We start from the raw sequence: 15689 nt of genomic DNA, 5'->3' as shown, positions 1-15689 counted from the left end.
ATAGCTAGAGGCTGAAAGGAATCCCTTGCTTGGGACATTGTTTTGCAGATTTATATAGTATTAAGAAAAGGTGCAAAGGGGAAACATACCACTCGTGAGTTCTCATGGTTGAACAGATTTTCAGAAGTACCACTAACTAGTCTGATTTTGGTTTTGTATAGTTTACACTGAGCAGTCTGACCAATATTGGTGCAAATATCACACCATCAGCCAAAAAGACTTTCAGAGAGATTTTTTTCCTTGAAAACAAATCAAACCCCTCTCCAAAATAATTCTAGATCAGAAGGCTCATTAAAAAATAAAAAAAGGAAAGGAAAAAAGTGATCCTAAAATTACTGAGCTCACCAAACTTAAATTTCTTTCCAATGAAAATGGGAATCACTTGCAAAAATATCCCCCAACCTCTCTCCAAAAATAATTTAAAAAAAAAAAGGCAGGGAGTAAGGACTCAGCTCTCAGCATCGACAGTTGTTAGTTGACCAAATATGATTTCTCTTCCAGAGAGCAAAAATTAATTGGAGCTTATAAGCTCACCACAGTACAAAGTCAACATAAAACAAGTCTAATTTAGTCACTGGAAATAAACCAAGGGAAGTTTCCACACGCACCAGCACTCACTGTATTTCCTAAATGCAAAGTGGGCGCACTTTATTGTAAAAACATTACAGAAGATCACTGTCAATTCCAAATGTGATGAAGCAGTCTGTATGTAGACACCTGTATTCACTTACTTGTTCCTTCCCTGTGCACACATAGCTTCCTAAAGCGTAAGAGCAGAGCATGGCCCACCAATATATGATTAAGAAAAAAAAGACAGTTAAGGAGCTGTTCCCTAAGAACAGCTCTTCCTCAAGACAGCACTTCATCTTGAAATTGCATTAACATCGGATTCTTTTCCCTGATCAGGTAACAAATCCAGCACCACGCAATCTAAATTAAAGGATTAGTCTGACTCATCCCAGACCTAGCCAGCCCATGTTTCCTGCACTACAGCATTACTCCCATTCTTGTCTTCTGGACAGCCATTCTGAGTTTTATTTAGACTTTTCTATTACTCATCCAACATCAGAGGACTCCTCTGCATTCCATGACTAGCTGATTTTTGACTTCAAGATGTCTGTTGTTATTTATATGTATACAGAAACAGCAATCAATTATGTTAGTCTTACCTGTTTCTCATTGAGATGGTTGGTTAGTAATAAGCTGAGATCAGCTTTCCAATGAAACTATAATATGCTTTTTTGCACCTAGAATGTGAGAGAATCTCAATTATGTGTTTTTGCAGATTTGCATAACAAATAGCAAAGATTTCAAACCAGAAAGCACATTAACCACGTTGTGCCTATTTTACAAAAAATATTTTCCTCCCCCTAATCAAACACAAAAGATCCCAAATCTCAGAACTGAAGTGTAAAAGTGAGAATTATCTATCTATCTATCTATCTATCTACTTAATGTAATAACTAAGTTTGGAACAGAGTATGGGATGCAAGTTAGTAATAAGTTCTAAACATGCTGACTTTATTCTATGGAACAACTTTTCTTCTAAATGACTCCAGCCAATTCCTAAGGACTATCTAGGCCTTAAAAAAAAACAAAAAAGGAAAACCCCCACCACAAACAAAATCATAGAAGAATCATCATAATGTTTACAGTTCAGGCTACCTGATTTCACGTTTGCCTCTTCAGGGCCACTTTCCACCCACTGACAATCACCGGCTAGCAATCGGTTTTGTGATTCACTGAGTGGTCGAGTAGGAAAGGACTGATTGGATCCAGAGCTGAAAAGTAAGCCAAGTCAACAGGAATTCTGTAATACCAGTAGCTGCTTATTTCAGACATTTCTAGAGTAGTGAAGTTACTTAACAGCAAAGCAAACAAATTAAAAAAAACCCCTACAGTGCCCACTGAAAACAGCATCCTTTCCCCAACCCTAATTCCCCTATAGCCTTGTTCCGGTCATCAGTCGAAACCCTTACCTCACATAAGCCCCTCAAAATTCTAATGGAAAAAAAGCACAGTTTGATACACAAGAAATGGCACGCTGACAACACTGCGGCTGCCACACAGTTAAAAAGAAAACCTAACCAGTACCATTTGGAAGAACAGCCAAATGCCATCTTATCCCACATAAACACCCAGGCCTTCTTCTGAACAATCTTCTGAGTGCAAAAGGATAATGTGCTATTTGCACAAGGGTCCTGTTCTTGTGTAAATCCCACAGGTTATATTGTACTGGAAGCAACTTCTCAGCATTGCATTTGAATCCTCTAATGTCTGGTAAGTCAGGTGACTGCTGTTGACAACAATCTTCAGCTACGAATTCACCAAACTATACAGAAGACTTCTAAAATGGCAAATGTAAACACCCCCACAAGTAGCACATACTCCTGTCTCTCTGAATCTAAAGCAGGCTTCCTGAAAATACACTGAAAATACTATTAGTGTTTCCATAAAGCCATATCCTCTATTATAGCAAAGCCAAGAAACTGTCAATTTTTTAGTATTAATCCATTCTGTCCTTCTGTGAAGTACCTTACTCTGAAGATGACAAGAAATGTAAAGACTTAAAAAACTTGGAAACCATTTTTTTTTCCAGATGAAGTACAAAACTACAAAATCAGCACCTTAAATGCTATAGTTACCTTTTGGCAGATTCATTTTGGCTTGAGACAGTAAGTTGCTCTGGATCCATAATCACCAAACGAGTTGGAAAATTGCACCCATCACCCAAACTAAATGAGAAACAAAGGCTCAAATCACTGTTTGCACTTGACTTTAATGAACTAACAAGGACCTATGCAAAAGGCTACAGACCGAGTGCAGTGTTGAACTCCAGACTTGAGCAAGGCAGGTTCTACCACTAAATCAGATGATCAGTTAATTAAATCTTGGAGCTCAATTGATTCCCACCCTATCGTACAGTATAGCTTGCTGAGCACAGGACGAGTCTGTGTATTTCAGAACCATGAATGTATTTCTGTGGACTGTAGCCCCAGTCTTCCCCCAAACCATCAAGCACACATGGTGACACTTGGTGGTATTTACAACCCCAGAAGCTGTATCATAAACAATATTTTGGTGGCCATACTTTCCCCTCCACTCATAATTCTGAAGTTAGCTAAGCCTTCTGTTAAAGCAAGTTTATCAGGATAAAATGTGGTAGCAAAACAGACTGACTCATCTACAGCATTGCTTCTGTCTTTAATCACATGGTAGCTGAGCAAACAGCTGCGGCAACTTAAGATCTTGTTATTACCTCTGCTGTTTGCTACCAGACTTCAGCTGCACAAATAGGTTCACCAACACTTTAAACTGATACACAGCCCCACAAAAGTAGTGTTGGAACACACCTCCTACTTTGTTCTGCTGAATTCCGGTAGTGGTGGGAGTGGTGAGCAGGTCAGTCTTTCTTCATCAAACTTGTCTGTGACTCCCCAACGCTGGCTCAGCGGAGTTTTAAAACCAGCATTTTGCATCATATCAGATTTTTTTTTTTGCTCTGCACTTTTTTAGACAGCTTTTGATACCAAAAGTGTTGAAAGGAAACGGAAAACTGACAGCAAAAGGAAAGCTGCCAAGTGTTTTCAGGGGCAAGTGGGGGTGTTTTCAAATTGTTGTTGTTTTGGTGCAGCTGAAGTTCAAGCATTTCTCTCTCCTCTGAGTTGCAGATTTCTGCTCTATAATCAGATACCAATACTACCACCAAAAGGTGTATAATTTTTGCAATACAATTCTCAAAGCTTTCCAAACTTCTGTATTTAAAAGGCCCTTGTCAACAAGCTCCTTGTCTTGGACTGAAAAACCTGTGCAAAGTTTGACAGTTTTCTCCTGCACATTTTCCTTACAGTAGTATTCATTTGTACAGGACTTACAAGTTGGCTTTTCAGTTGTACTTTATTTTTTAGGAGAAGAGGAAGCAAGGTGAAAGTTGTGAAATCAATTTATTCCCCTATTCATTCCTATTCAAACTGAATACCTGGTAAAGATAGGGAGTAGCCAATACTTCTTTTCATCTCCAAAAACTTCCCTCAGATTTTTGCTGCATCCAAGAGAGAACCCATTTTTATCAGGGCCATTTCGAAATGTGGGTGCACGGAATGTTTCTGTAAAAGAAAAACAGGGAATCTCTCTAAACTGGTAAGGAGTAAGAGAACATAATACACATACTCAGACTTCTCTACTGTGAAAACATTGTTGGACAAGCTGAGACAATCTTGATGTGTATTATGGAGGGAGGGGAAAAAGAAAAAAGTAATCTCAAGTAATGAGAGAGAAAAAAAATCACAGGTTAGTGACAAAAATGGAAACGAAAGGTAAGAAAATCAAGTAAGCAGAACAGACACCTTGTCAACTTTCTCTCTCTACATTTAACATAAGGTCTGAAACAAAGCTAAGTTTTATCTGCATGCCAAAGACAGCACATCCTTTATTCCTTGGTGACTAGCTCTCCCTTTGGCCTGTGAAACCTTCTTTGAGCAGAAGACTTTCTCTTTTAGAATTTACCATAAGCACTGCTGGACCTAAGCCCATACAGAAGAGGTTTTTCCACTTCTGCCACAATCTGAAGTTGAATTAAGAGCATCCTGTGCTAACAGAGAAAGGTGAAAACTATTTTATTAGAAACAGACACACCATGAACTATAGCAAGCCACTGTTACTGTTCTACTCAGTCCACTACTTGGCCAAGAAGTGAGAGCACTCGTTGCTCTCCCCATACCAATAGCTTGTCTTTTTACAATCATGATCCAGAAAGTAAAGTCCTGTGCTGCCAATTATGACCACTGACTTTCGGGTAAGGAATATGCTAAAGTTTTCTTCAAAGCTAAAAAAGAAACTGTGAATACTCCTTATCTGTAGATATACCAAAAAAGAATTCAAGTCTCCTGTCAAGTAATCAAAAAAATTCCTTTTTTTCCCCACCAGAAAATTCTAGCAAGTAGAAAATTATTTCACTTTTAATCAACTCACTTATTTTTGAAATTAGAAATTTAAACTCCATTGAAACATATAAGATTTTGACTTATTCAGTTGCGGAAATATCCATCAGTCCCTGTCCCACCACGCCCTTCCAAGCGTTTCCTAGCAAGAACTTCAGATATTTTAACTAATGCACATAACTTGGTTATGTCAATCAATGCCATTTAAAACATTTAGGCATAGAAATTTGGGAAATGTGCATCAGTGCACATCAGTGCACATTTTTATCACACTGCTTTTACAAGCCACTTCCTAATAATGAGGTCCATTTTCTTTCACAGGATATAAGAATACTCTTTTGGAACTAGTTCAAAATGTTGTATATATCCATATTAGAGCCTTTGACTTGGCTGGGGCCACCCAGCTACTCAAAATATTAGAAGAAGAGAGTGGCAAGTAGCAACTGGGTTACATACTTCACACGATATAAAAACCCAACAAAAATGCACAGTGCCACAGAGGTCTCAAAAATACAAACAAAAGAAATGAACAGTCATCATGAATCTGAATGCTTGGCTCCAGCAGAGGAACCCTACACAGGCTTTATTTCCCTGTATCTTTCACCTTTAATTACTTCCACCGAATCTGTTTCTTATTGCCCAGTATTTAAAATTTTGGTTTATATTTGATGGCATATCATGTAGGCATCATATTCTCATTGAACTGTCTGTTTTCTGGACAAGAAAAAGTTCCATATTCCCATTAACTGACCTATGGTTGATCTGTTTTTGCCAACTAGCCAGCAGTGGTAGCTGAAGAGTGACAGTATGCTGATGAAGAACATGGCTGCCACAAAGAAAAGGAATAGTACGTGGAACTTTGCATGGGTATCTGGCAATTCATTCTGTGGAGAAAGAGAGAAAGAGGTTAATATGTTAACACTTCCCAGCAAGTAACACTGTATTGTCGCTGAACACTTTCTGCCACACCCACTCTGCTATAGGTCTTTCACCTCGCTTTTCAAATAGAAAAAAAAAACAAACCAAGCCCAGTTTTCCTTTCATGTCATGTTAAACTGGTGTACAACAGCCTTTCAATCTCATGAGTACTCTTTCCCCTCGAGTTCAGTAGCACAAGTGCATATATATGTTCATCTGTGGTTTTTAAATGCACAGTAAGGGGCAAGGCAAAACATTTCCTATACTAAACAATGTTAACTGCAGTGACAGCCACAGAGACATGGGAAAAATATTTCCAAAATTATTTCCTTTGAAGGAAAAAAAAAAGGGAAAAAAACCATCCAAACCTTTTCCTGGCAAGGTAATAATACTGAACCTAATTCTGAACTGGTGTAATGAATGTAAAAAGGAAATGGTTGTCATATTATGTTTCTAAGACTGAACAAGTCCTAGACAAGATATGGAATAGATCTTCAATTTTTGATGACCTCTACAGTTTAAGCAACAACGAGCATGCATGCAGTGAAATAAATTTGCCATGTCTGATCAGGCAGAAGTGATTCACCAGAAATCTATGTAAAAAACAAGAATTTCAGTACAATCACTACAGAAAAAAACACCCATATCAGATAGTTGATTCCACCCCCAATTATTTTTAGGCTTCTGCTTTCAAAAGGCCATTGGGATTTGCAACAATACTATTCCAGTTCTATAGCCTCAAAATCACAATACTTTTAAGCAGTTGACCTTTAACAGCACTATGAAAGCAGAGAGGCTATTTTTATTCAGCTGTTTAGTTAGCATTACTACCATTACTTTTTCCATTAGCGCATTGAGTATACCCATTTATCTAAGGCTGACTTTCTTTTTAGACTAAAATACATTTCAATTAAGATCAAGTGCACATAGGTATATCCATATCCCTGTACACTGCCTGTAATCACAGGCAACAGATTACAAGTCTCCTTCCTTCTGTGATGGTGTAAATAGCTACCATTAATGACTGGACTAGTAAAATTACAGCATTTAAATAATTACAGCAATATTGGATTTTACCTTTGGACAATTCTCTGCAGCTTTCCTGCGGCAAAGCTTTGCGCAAACAAAGACAATTTATTAAACACTAGTATTATGTTAAGATGAAGCGTTTGAAAACAGCACAGGCTTTGATAAGAACAAAATGGCTGGTGTGCAAATGTGCTCTTGGACGTGCCGAGTTCCAACGCCTATCAGCAGTTTTAGCCCCTGTTCTCCAAGAGAATGGAGGAAAGAGTATGTAAGAGCACACTACTAACTTCAAAAGCATGAAATTTTCTACTGAAGCATGGAAGTACTGCTATTCAGATTGTAACTGGATCACTTTCATGTGGTTCCTCAGCTTGAACAGCACAACTACACCAAGTGCCTTCTTTGCTAGTTGTTTCCATCACAAATAAGATTTATGTGAATATTCTGTAGGATGAAACCATTCATAAAGGTCTGAAAAGCTCAGAATACTCCTGAGGTATAAAGTAATGGTTTATTAATTACAATTTTTTTCTGACTTCAGAACATATCTATTACCATTAGATGTAACTTCAGCCAAAACTATAAAAAATAAATTGCCATTCTTTGCACATATTTCTTTGTTTAAAAAAACCCCATAACACATCAGTACAGTTTTAATTCTTCCCAATTTCCTTCAATACAGAAATGTTTTTAGGATGTATCTTTAGCGTAACATCTGAAATTGAACCAGTACTTAAGAAAATAAAGGAAGAAACAGGAAAAGTTAGTTTAAATTCGTTTTTAAATTCCAAACTTTACACCTAAAGAGTGGTAGCCATCCTAGCTAAGATGCTAGCACTTAGTGAATCTGTTGTAGGCAAGATGTATGGGTTTTAAGCTACATTAATCTGTGTAGAAAGTCTAGGGAGAGCCCAGGGATCTACCCTGGAGTCTGACAGACATACACTGTTTTCAAAAATGCTGGTTATAGTCAGATCATGCTACATAAGCAAATGGTAAGCAGAGTCCAGCTCTCTAAACTGCCATCTAAATTCAGTCTCCTTATTTTACTGCCTGTTGTATTACTTATTTACTTACAATTTTTGTCTTTCCCCTGCAGTAGGGACATGTTGCATTATGTGTGATCCCCTGAAATGCAGGCTAGCAAAATACTCCAATTACTGCTTATTCCTAAACTTCATGTGGAAGCGATAATGATTTTTCCTACCTCAGAGTACACTGTGGTGTTCCTCAACTCCCTAATTGATTTTTGCGACCTGTATTTCTATGACTCTTTTGGAATTGTGTATATAACCAAAATAGTTCTCTACAAAGAATTCTCAGGTCAGTTGATTTTGAAGCTCAAAGAGCAGCAGCAGCTTAGTCTTTAGATTTTCTGGCCTACAGAAAACACATTTCAGTTGTATCTTCCTAATTCAGCAGCTCTATAAACCTGGAGAAGGGTCTTTTGCATCATGCACGATTGATCTGCATGATCCCCAAGGAACATTTACCTCTTCTGACTACCCCGTTTCAGCCACTGGTTGTAAGTTCTTGAATGAGAGTTGCAGAACTGAAGCATCTTTGAAAAAAGGCCAGTTTTTCCTGGAGACAAGCCTGCAGTCTTTGAGTATGTTTAACAGGCTTATTCACAGTGGTGTTCTAGTAGCGGTCCACATGCCCCAGCATGTGAAAAGAGAGTGAAACTTCACACATGGGTTATTTAAAGTCATTATGCTCAGAACAGCACAGAAGCACAGACTTGCAGGTGAGAGAGCTGTAGAGCTTACAAAAGGAAGCAATTTTCACAATAAAATTTGAACTACTTAGCACATATAATAGACTGAAGCCAGTCCCTATTGTAAAGAGTCCCCTACGAACCCCTTCACAAGAACAGAGTCATTTGAGCATGTGTCAGGTCACAAAACCCCCCAAACAAAAAAGTGCTGTCTGAGCTTGATTAAACCCTTAGACGTGGTCTATGTCCCTAGTGTATGTGCAAGAGGAATGAGGGTTTTTTTTTGTGCTGCTCTTAATACAATGGAAGTTTTGCAGAAGCATGTGCCATCCACCCAGAACACATATCACATCCTTGAATTAGCTATACTCAGGATTGCAAATTAATTTGGAGGACAATGAAAGACACTGAAAACAACTGGAAAATAGAACAGTTTCAAGGAGGAGGGAGTGCAGAAAGAATAAGAGTAGATACAAATATAAGCTGGGAAGCACCACCACGCACTATGTAAACAAGGCATCAAGGACTGGGCGTTCAGCCAGTGCTGGTGTTTGTGTCAAATACATTTGGTTAAACTGATGTGTTATCTGCTCATCTTTAACAATTTCCTAGGTAGAAATAAAAGTTACATGAGTATAGGAAAAGTAGTTATGAATATAAATAAAGAAATCAGTCATGTTTCCTTGATCTACAAAACAGATTTTAACAGCAGCATTAGGGTGCAAGCTGTGGCAAACATTTCTGGCCAGTGTGGTTGCTGCACCACTGTATGAACAGCATCGGGACCTTTCTTCAGCACTTCTGCATCGAACATGAAAGATGCTATGTAAAAATCTTGCATGTGCACGTTGGGAAACACACAGACTTTCTTCAACAGAAGAGTTCAGTAGGTGTGCACGTCACAATATTTCCAAGTATCTGCGTATGCGCATCATGTCTCTACGCAAATATTATCCACAGTGCAAAACAATGGATTGAAAAATTTGTGTAGTTAGCACATACACCTCCACAACCTCATTACAAGTTCTGAAGTGACCAAGGCTACACTCCCCAAGAAGCAGTCCATATTCCTTCCCAACACTAAATATATCCAGCAGTTTGTTGCACGGTCTCTGTAAAGCATCTATGAGGAAGCAAAAAAATCTTCTGAAGTTATACCATTTCTGATACTCAAGTTTAGGGGGAAAAGCAGCATCTAGAGAGACTCAACAGCAAAAGTCGAAACAGCAATCTGTCTGATACTGTAGCAGACAAAGCTGAGCACTAGCAATATACTGAAGCAGTCTACAAACAGCATATGTCAGCAGCGTTCTGCTTTGGTTTGGATACAGACGTAGAGAGAAGCTTCCAGAATTCTATTCTGCAGATAACAGCACTTGCCTGAAAGCTTACATACAAGACACATACAACATTTTGCAAGCCTACACGATTATGGTGCTGCTGTCTCTTTTTGGAATATACTTTTACCAGGGGGTTATAAGATCGGAGGAATATTGGCTTTGTGGACTGAGTGACTTAATATGAGTAAAAGAGATCTACTCTAATGGTAAGATCAGGGCATCACCAGATTCTGTATTGGAAATATCCAGAACTGAAAGCAAGAAGTGCAAGCACACAACTACATTGTCTATTGTTGCATTTCAGAAGTAGCCCATTCTTGCAGGAAGCATTTCTAACAATTAAATCAATAATAAAAAAATAATCCCTCTTAAGTTTACTTCCTCTGCTCAAGAGTCCACTTCACTGTTGTGTCCGATGGGCTTTGGATGAGTCTTGCTGCAAATGCTGGTATTAAGTGTTCTTTGTACTCAGTTGTCCAGTGGCCTTTAGTTGCACTAACACTTACGAAGTAAGATGAGAAGGCACTGACTGGTAAATATGTAAGAGCGCATCTACAGTTTCACTAGAAATTGCATACAAAGCACTGGAAAGCAGCCAGGCAGATGTTTGGGAGTAGCACATTCACAAATTAAAAATTTAACTATTTATAGTCAAGCAAGACTGAACAGCAGAATCTGTCAAGCCACAGCATAGACTGACAAACACATTTATGGCTTTCATCTCACAGTACTGACAGCTCAGTGCCCACATACTTCCTTGCTCTCCAGTGACAGGCCTCTGTAAAGAACTGACAGACTAATAGAAACACAGTACTTTGGCAGATCAGACCCACAAGCTTAGATGAACACAAACAAACATATTTTTTTTGCACCATTTATCTTACCTAATGCCAACTGTCTCAAAGTACAGCTATCCTGAATACATGATCAAGCTTCTCTTACCCTGACACAACAGCAACATTTTGCTCCAATCAAGATTACTCTTACTGCTGCAGACAATGACTGCTTTTCCGAGTTACTCTCACAGCAACTAGCATCTAAGAAATATGTGCTGTTTTTTACTGAGAAAGATGTGATGAAGACCCTTCCACTAAGAGTCATTTTTCATATGCTAGTTAATGGAAACAGATAAAGGGAATTCCCACACTAGCACTTCAGCCTAGAGATAGGAAGGTACAGTACAAGTTTTTGTAGATGAAAGGGAACAAGAACAGAAGACACTCTGTTCAGCCTGGAATGTGACTGGAACAAAACTGATAGGAGGAAAATAAGACTGACATACAAGGATGGCTGCCCTTGACATAAATGTTATTAAATCCACTAAGATGCACATATGTGTATCAATCATTTGACAACTGATAATAGCTGCAAGGAAGATGTACAGCATTGACACTGTACATATCTTAGCATTCTATCCATATCAGATCAACAAAAGCTACTAAAATTAAGTTTAGACATGCCTATGTAGGGACTCCAAAACAGAGCTCAGTCAGTTCCCAAGAAATTAGTCTGCCTTATCTGGAAGCAGATTGTCCATAGACAAGTCTAGGAAGATATAAAATTGTTACTTATATTTCACATTTGTCAGTATTGTTATATATAGATGTATATACATACACACACACATACACACACACACACACACACACACACACACACACACACACACGTAATTGTTTGATATGGCCAGTTCTTTCTTTATCTACATATCTATATTCCATAGTCTCAAAAAACCCAAGCTGTGCCACTCAATTTTGACAGAGCAGAGAAATTGCACAGTGTCCTCATCCAAACTTTCTCCCCCAGTTAACTCATCCTGGGCAGTGTAATACATTTAATTCATTAATATTCGGAAGGTTCTTCTGCTTCAGTCACTTTGATTGATGTTGTTAATGATAATGAACCACAGAACAGAGTAAATGGTGAGTGACAACATGCTGATGCAGCCTCCAATAACACATGCAGGATTAAACAAATGAACAACAAACAAAAAAAAGCCTTAGAACTTACTGTCCAAAACTTTATGAAGTACTGCAAGACTGTAGCAGCAACAAACAGACAGTACAGTAAGGAATACATTAAAAACAGGAGGAAGAATTTGTAGTTAGAAAATCCCACACAATTATTCACCCTAGAAGGAGGGGAAAGAGAAAGAGGTTACTAGGATATACAAAAAATAAAACAAACAAAAACCCCACAATACATTCAGCTTTTGCAGAGCATAATGTGTATGATGTCAAGTGGTATGTCCGAAACATTCTGGTACTAGTGTTTCAGAAGCATTTCAAGCCACTATGTTGAAGGAAATCTCTTTCTTCCAGCAAAGTGATCTGGGCCCTTCACATAGATTTTGCCCCCATGATTCTACAGGACAGGACACGAGCTGGCAAAGTGTTATGATACATACAGTCTGTCTAGGAAGTATCTCACACTATGAACTAACTGCAGTCATCATGGAAGGCAAAATAAACCTCTCCATCAATTTCAGCGGATGTTGCTTTGGTTACAAACCCACCTCTAAGTCAACTACTGATAGCAGTATTTTTCATAGTGATAGCAGATAATATTTTTAGTGTCAACCAGTGAATACAAACTGCAGAAGAGTAACTGTCCGAGTGGGTCATCTGTATCATCTATAATCAAGAACTGATTTTCACACTGTAGAGGGTATCTCCTCTCCTGGTAACAATACCAGAGCAAACAAAATAAATAAATGCCTTTTCTCATAGGTCTCATAAAGCCAAAGTTTCTCCTACATAAGAAGAAACTGCATGATTTGGACTAGTGGGCTTACAACTCTACACTGCAACACACATTAGGAACAAGATTTATTTTCACATATTAAAGAAATTCTGTGAAAATCAAGTTTTACTTCACAGTTGCATTTCTGAAGCAGCATCTAATTCATTATTATTAGACTGAGTTGTTTTTTTTTTTTAAATAAACTTACCATGGACAGTGGTGGTCCATTTTTAGTACACATCTGAAAGAGATAATTTCCAGCAAGTTAAAGCAAAAACCACATTTTGTTTCTAAGACACATAATTTTAGCTTCTACAGGCTTGGGGGTTGGTTTTTATTTGTTTTTTGAAGTATTTTGCCCCACTGTATCTTTTTTATGTACTTCTCAGTAATGCCAATTCTCTATATTAGAGCAGCCATTTTTTCACCCAAAAAGACCAACTGAGATTCAGAAAAATTATGAAGAGAGTTTCTTAAATTAGCATGGGGAGCATTACTGAGCAACACCACATACCAGTTCATTAAGCCACACTAATTTTACGTGCACACTGAGAGGAAACAAATCCAAAGGACCTTTCAGTGCTGTGTGGATAAGTATGTTAGTCTGGCATTCACTTCAACTAAGTCTACCTTAGGGCTGTATCTGCTACTGTTTGGGTTTTTTTTTTTTTTTGGTGCTTGCTAGGTTTTTTTTTGAAGCTAATTGAGGAAAAGAGCAGCGCAGTGATTAATTTGAACAGTCCACATGCCATTTTAATCCAGTTTTAGTGTAAGGACAGATACTAGACATTTCAGACACAGAAACATTCATTGTATTTGCTAATAAACTTGGTTTTAGCCAAAAGATGCGTATTAAGTTCCTCAGTTAACTAGATTTCCTCAAGTTCAGTCTACTGAAGTCTCATGCATAGCCTCAGTTTTCAGTGCTTGTACAGATTTCTCTGATGACTCAGAATGAAAATAGGGAATAGCACTGATGTCTTTGGAATGGTTAAGGCATGTGATTCCACTGTCAATCTTTGAGATAAAGATTTTTAGTGTTATTAGTAGCACACATCTGTTCCAAGGCTGCAGAAGCAAGATAAAAGAGTTGGACAATACGCATTTGCTGGGGCTGGTATCTCAAGCCTTTAGTTTCAGTCTATGATTTTTTACTTTCTAGTTTCTTTATTTTTTAATATAAGCTCTGTTTCAAAAAGCTACAAGCAGGTTTCTTAAAAAGTTCTACCATTTTAGACAATGATGCTGTACCATAATATTGCACCAACAGAAGGAACTTTGCTCTTTCATGAAATCCAAGTATTGAGGGTTTGAGAGAGAACAAATCGTAACTGCTATATGCAAGGGCTGACACACTGAAGACATGAACACGCTAAAGTGATGACTGCAGGAGAGAGAAAGTCCATAATTTCAGATCCAGTAACTTACACGTCACATGCAGAACAGTGGTGGCAGCGGTCAGGTTTGATTAGCTGGCATCGATCGCAGTATCTGATTGCTGCATTCAAGTGCAAGGGTCAAGTCATTAAAACTGATTCAATTTAATAGAAGTTTTCCCCCCCTAACATGAATTGAATCTTCAAGAGCTTCCTGCCCTTCCCTGCCACACCTGTTCTCAAAGACTGTCATGTGCCTACTCTCATATAATATGTAGTTTTGGGTTTTTTTAAAGAAATATAAGACATAAAAGCATTTAAAACAAACTATGACTACACAGTACTGAGTCCATTTTCATTTACTCTTTGGTTCCCAAGTCTTCCCATCCTTCATCTTCTGGGACTGATCCCCTTTTACTTTTATACAGGGTACTTGGGCATCCCATTGTGAAACAACATTCTTTCAGCAACCTTCTGAATGGCTTTCTCTGTCGTCTTTATTAAACAGGAATCTAGTAGATTGTTCAGTAAATCAGTTCTTCATCTTTCCTGGATATTTTTAAACAAGCCTTCAGGCTTTTCTTAATGGAAATAAGACACCAGCAGAGGCAGTTTGAAGGGAGGAGGAAAGCCAACACCTCCAGCTGAACAGTACTGATAAGAGCTGGCAACAGCTTCCCAGACCATTCCAGGAACTTAAGACTGGGATTCCCTTAAAGGGAGGCTTGTATTCGAAAGAGCCAGGTGTCCTTAGATTTTGTTTGGTAAAGTCACAGTAAATTTTGGTAACAGTTATTCCGAATAGTTCATGCTTTTGAAAATTCTACAGGGTTGCTAGAAAAAGATACATATATAGAGATATATATATATGAAAAAGCTATAGGTTTTCAAAGAATATACATATGCATAAGACAGCACTTTCACAGATATTCATATATAAGTTGAAATAAAAATGCCTATATGTATTAAAGGCAAATACAGAAATAGCCCATAACTAACTCTGTACTGAATTACAGATGGGAATGAAATAACATTTATTTGTTTGTAAATTGTAAAAGTACAGTACATTTCTTCAGTACATTTCTCCTCCTGCTGAACCGAAACAACTCAGAAAGAGAAGTTTAAAGTGGGGACAAAAGTGATTATAAAATTGAGCAATAAGTTTAATTTTCCCTGGCTGTGTTAGCTATATTTCTTTGCTGCATTTATTTTTAATAGTGACAACTAGAGATAAATGTCCTCATCAGCTTGCTAGAAGGTGATTTTTTTTTTTAAATTCCAAATAGTGGCTTTATGTTGAGATCCCCAGAAAAAGGACTGCAGTTTCTCTTGGGGGAATTAAACATTGGCCCAAACAAATAACAAAACAAGGTCATGGTGTTTGCAATATGTGCTTAACAGACTGTTCATTCAGTGACATAAATGAATTTCACTGAATTAAAACTAGTAACTTCAGGAGCATAGAATGATCTTTATATCTCACCTCTCGATGCTGTTGTCGTATAGATAGGCAAGTCTTTGGCAGCTCTTCTCAAAATCTCCTGCTGGGATTCTGGTCTCTCTTCTTTTTCATATTGTTCTTTATCAGCTTTTGACAAGCAGAACTAGAAGGGATGGAGAAAATGGA

At 37.9% G+C, this 15689-nt stretch overlaps 1 protein-coding gene across 2 annotated transcripts in view; it reads right to left on the bottom strand.

Annotated features, from left to right (window-relative positions):
- The window catches only part of ZDHHC20 (zinc finger DHHC-type palmitoyltransferase 20), a 47307-nt gene that overhangs the window by 6524 nt on the left and 25094 nt on the right, over positions 1-15689 (bottom strand). The window contains exons 4-12 of one of the 2 annotated variants that reach the window (XM_032679528.1): positions 15546-15666; positions 14115-14184; positions 12895-12927; positions 11955-12075; positions 5692-5824; positions 3980-4106; positions 2646-2735; positions 1666-1781; positions 1170-1247 (exon numbers count right to left, since the gene is read on the bottom strand). In XM_032679528.1, coding sequence (XP_032535419.1) covers positions 1210-1247; positions 1666-1781; positions 2646-2735; positions 3980-4106; positions 5692-5824; positions 11955-12075; positions 12895-12927; positions 14115-14184; positions 15546-15666 — 849 coding nt within the window. In that variant the 3' untranslated portion in view covers positions 1170-1209. The remainder of the gene's footprint in view (positions 1-1169; positions 1248-1665; positions 1782-2645; positions 2736-3979; positions 4107-5691; positions 5825-11954; positions 12076-12894; positions 12928-14114; positions 14185-15545; positions 15667-15689) is intronic. The other variant, XM_032679529.1, reaches the window with a different exon arrangement.

Source organism: Chiroxiphia lanceolata, chromosome 2 (assembly GCF_009829145.1).
Source record: "Chiroxiphia lanceolata isolate bChiLan1 chromosome 2, bChiLan1.pri, whole genome shotgun sequence".
NCBI lineage: Eukaryota > Metazoa > Chordata > Aves > Passeriformes > Pipridae > Chiroxiphia > Chiroxiphia lanceolata.
This window is presented reverse-complemented; position numbering and strand designations above follow the sequence as displayed.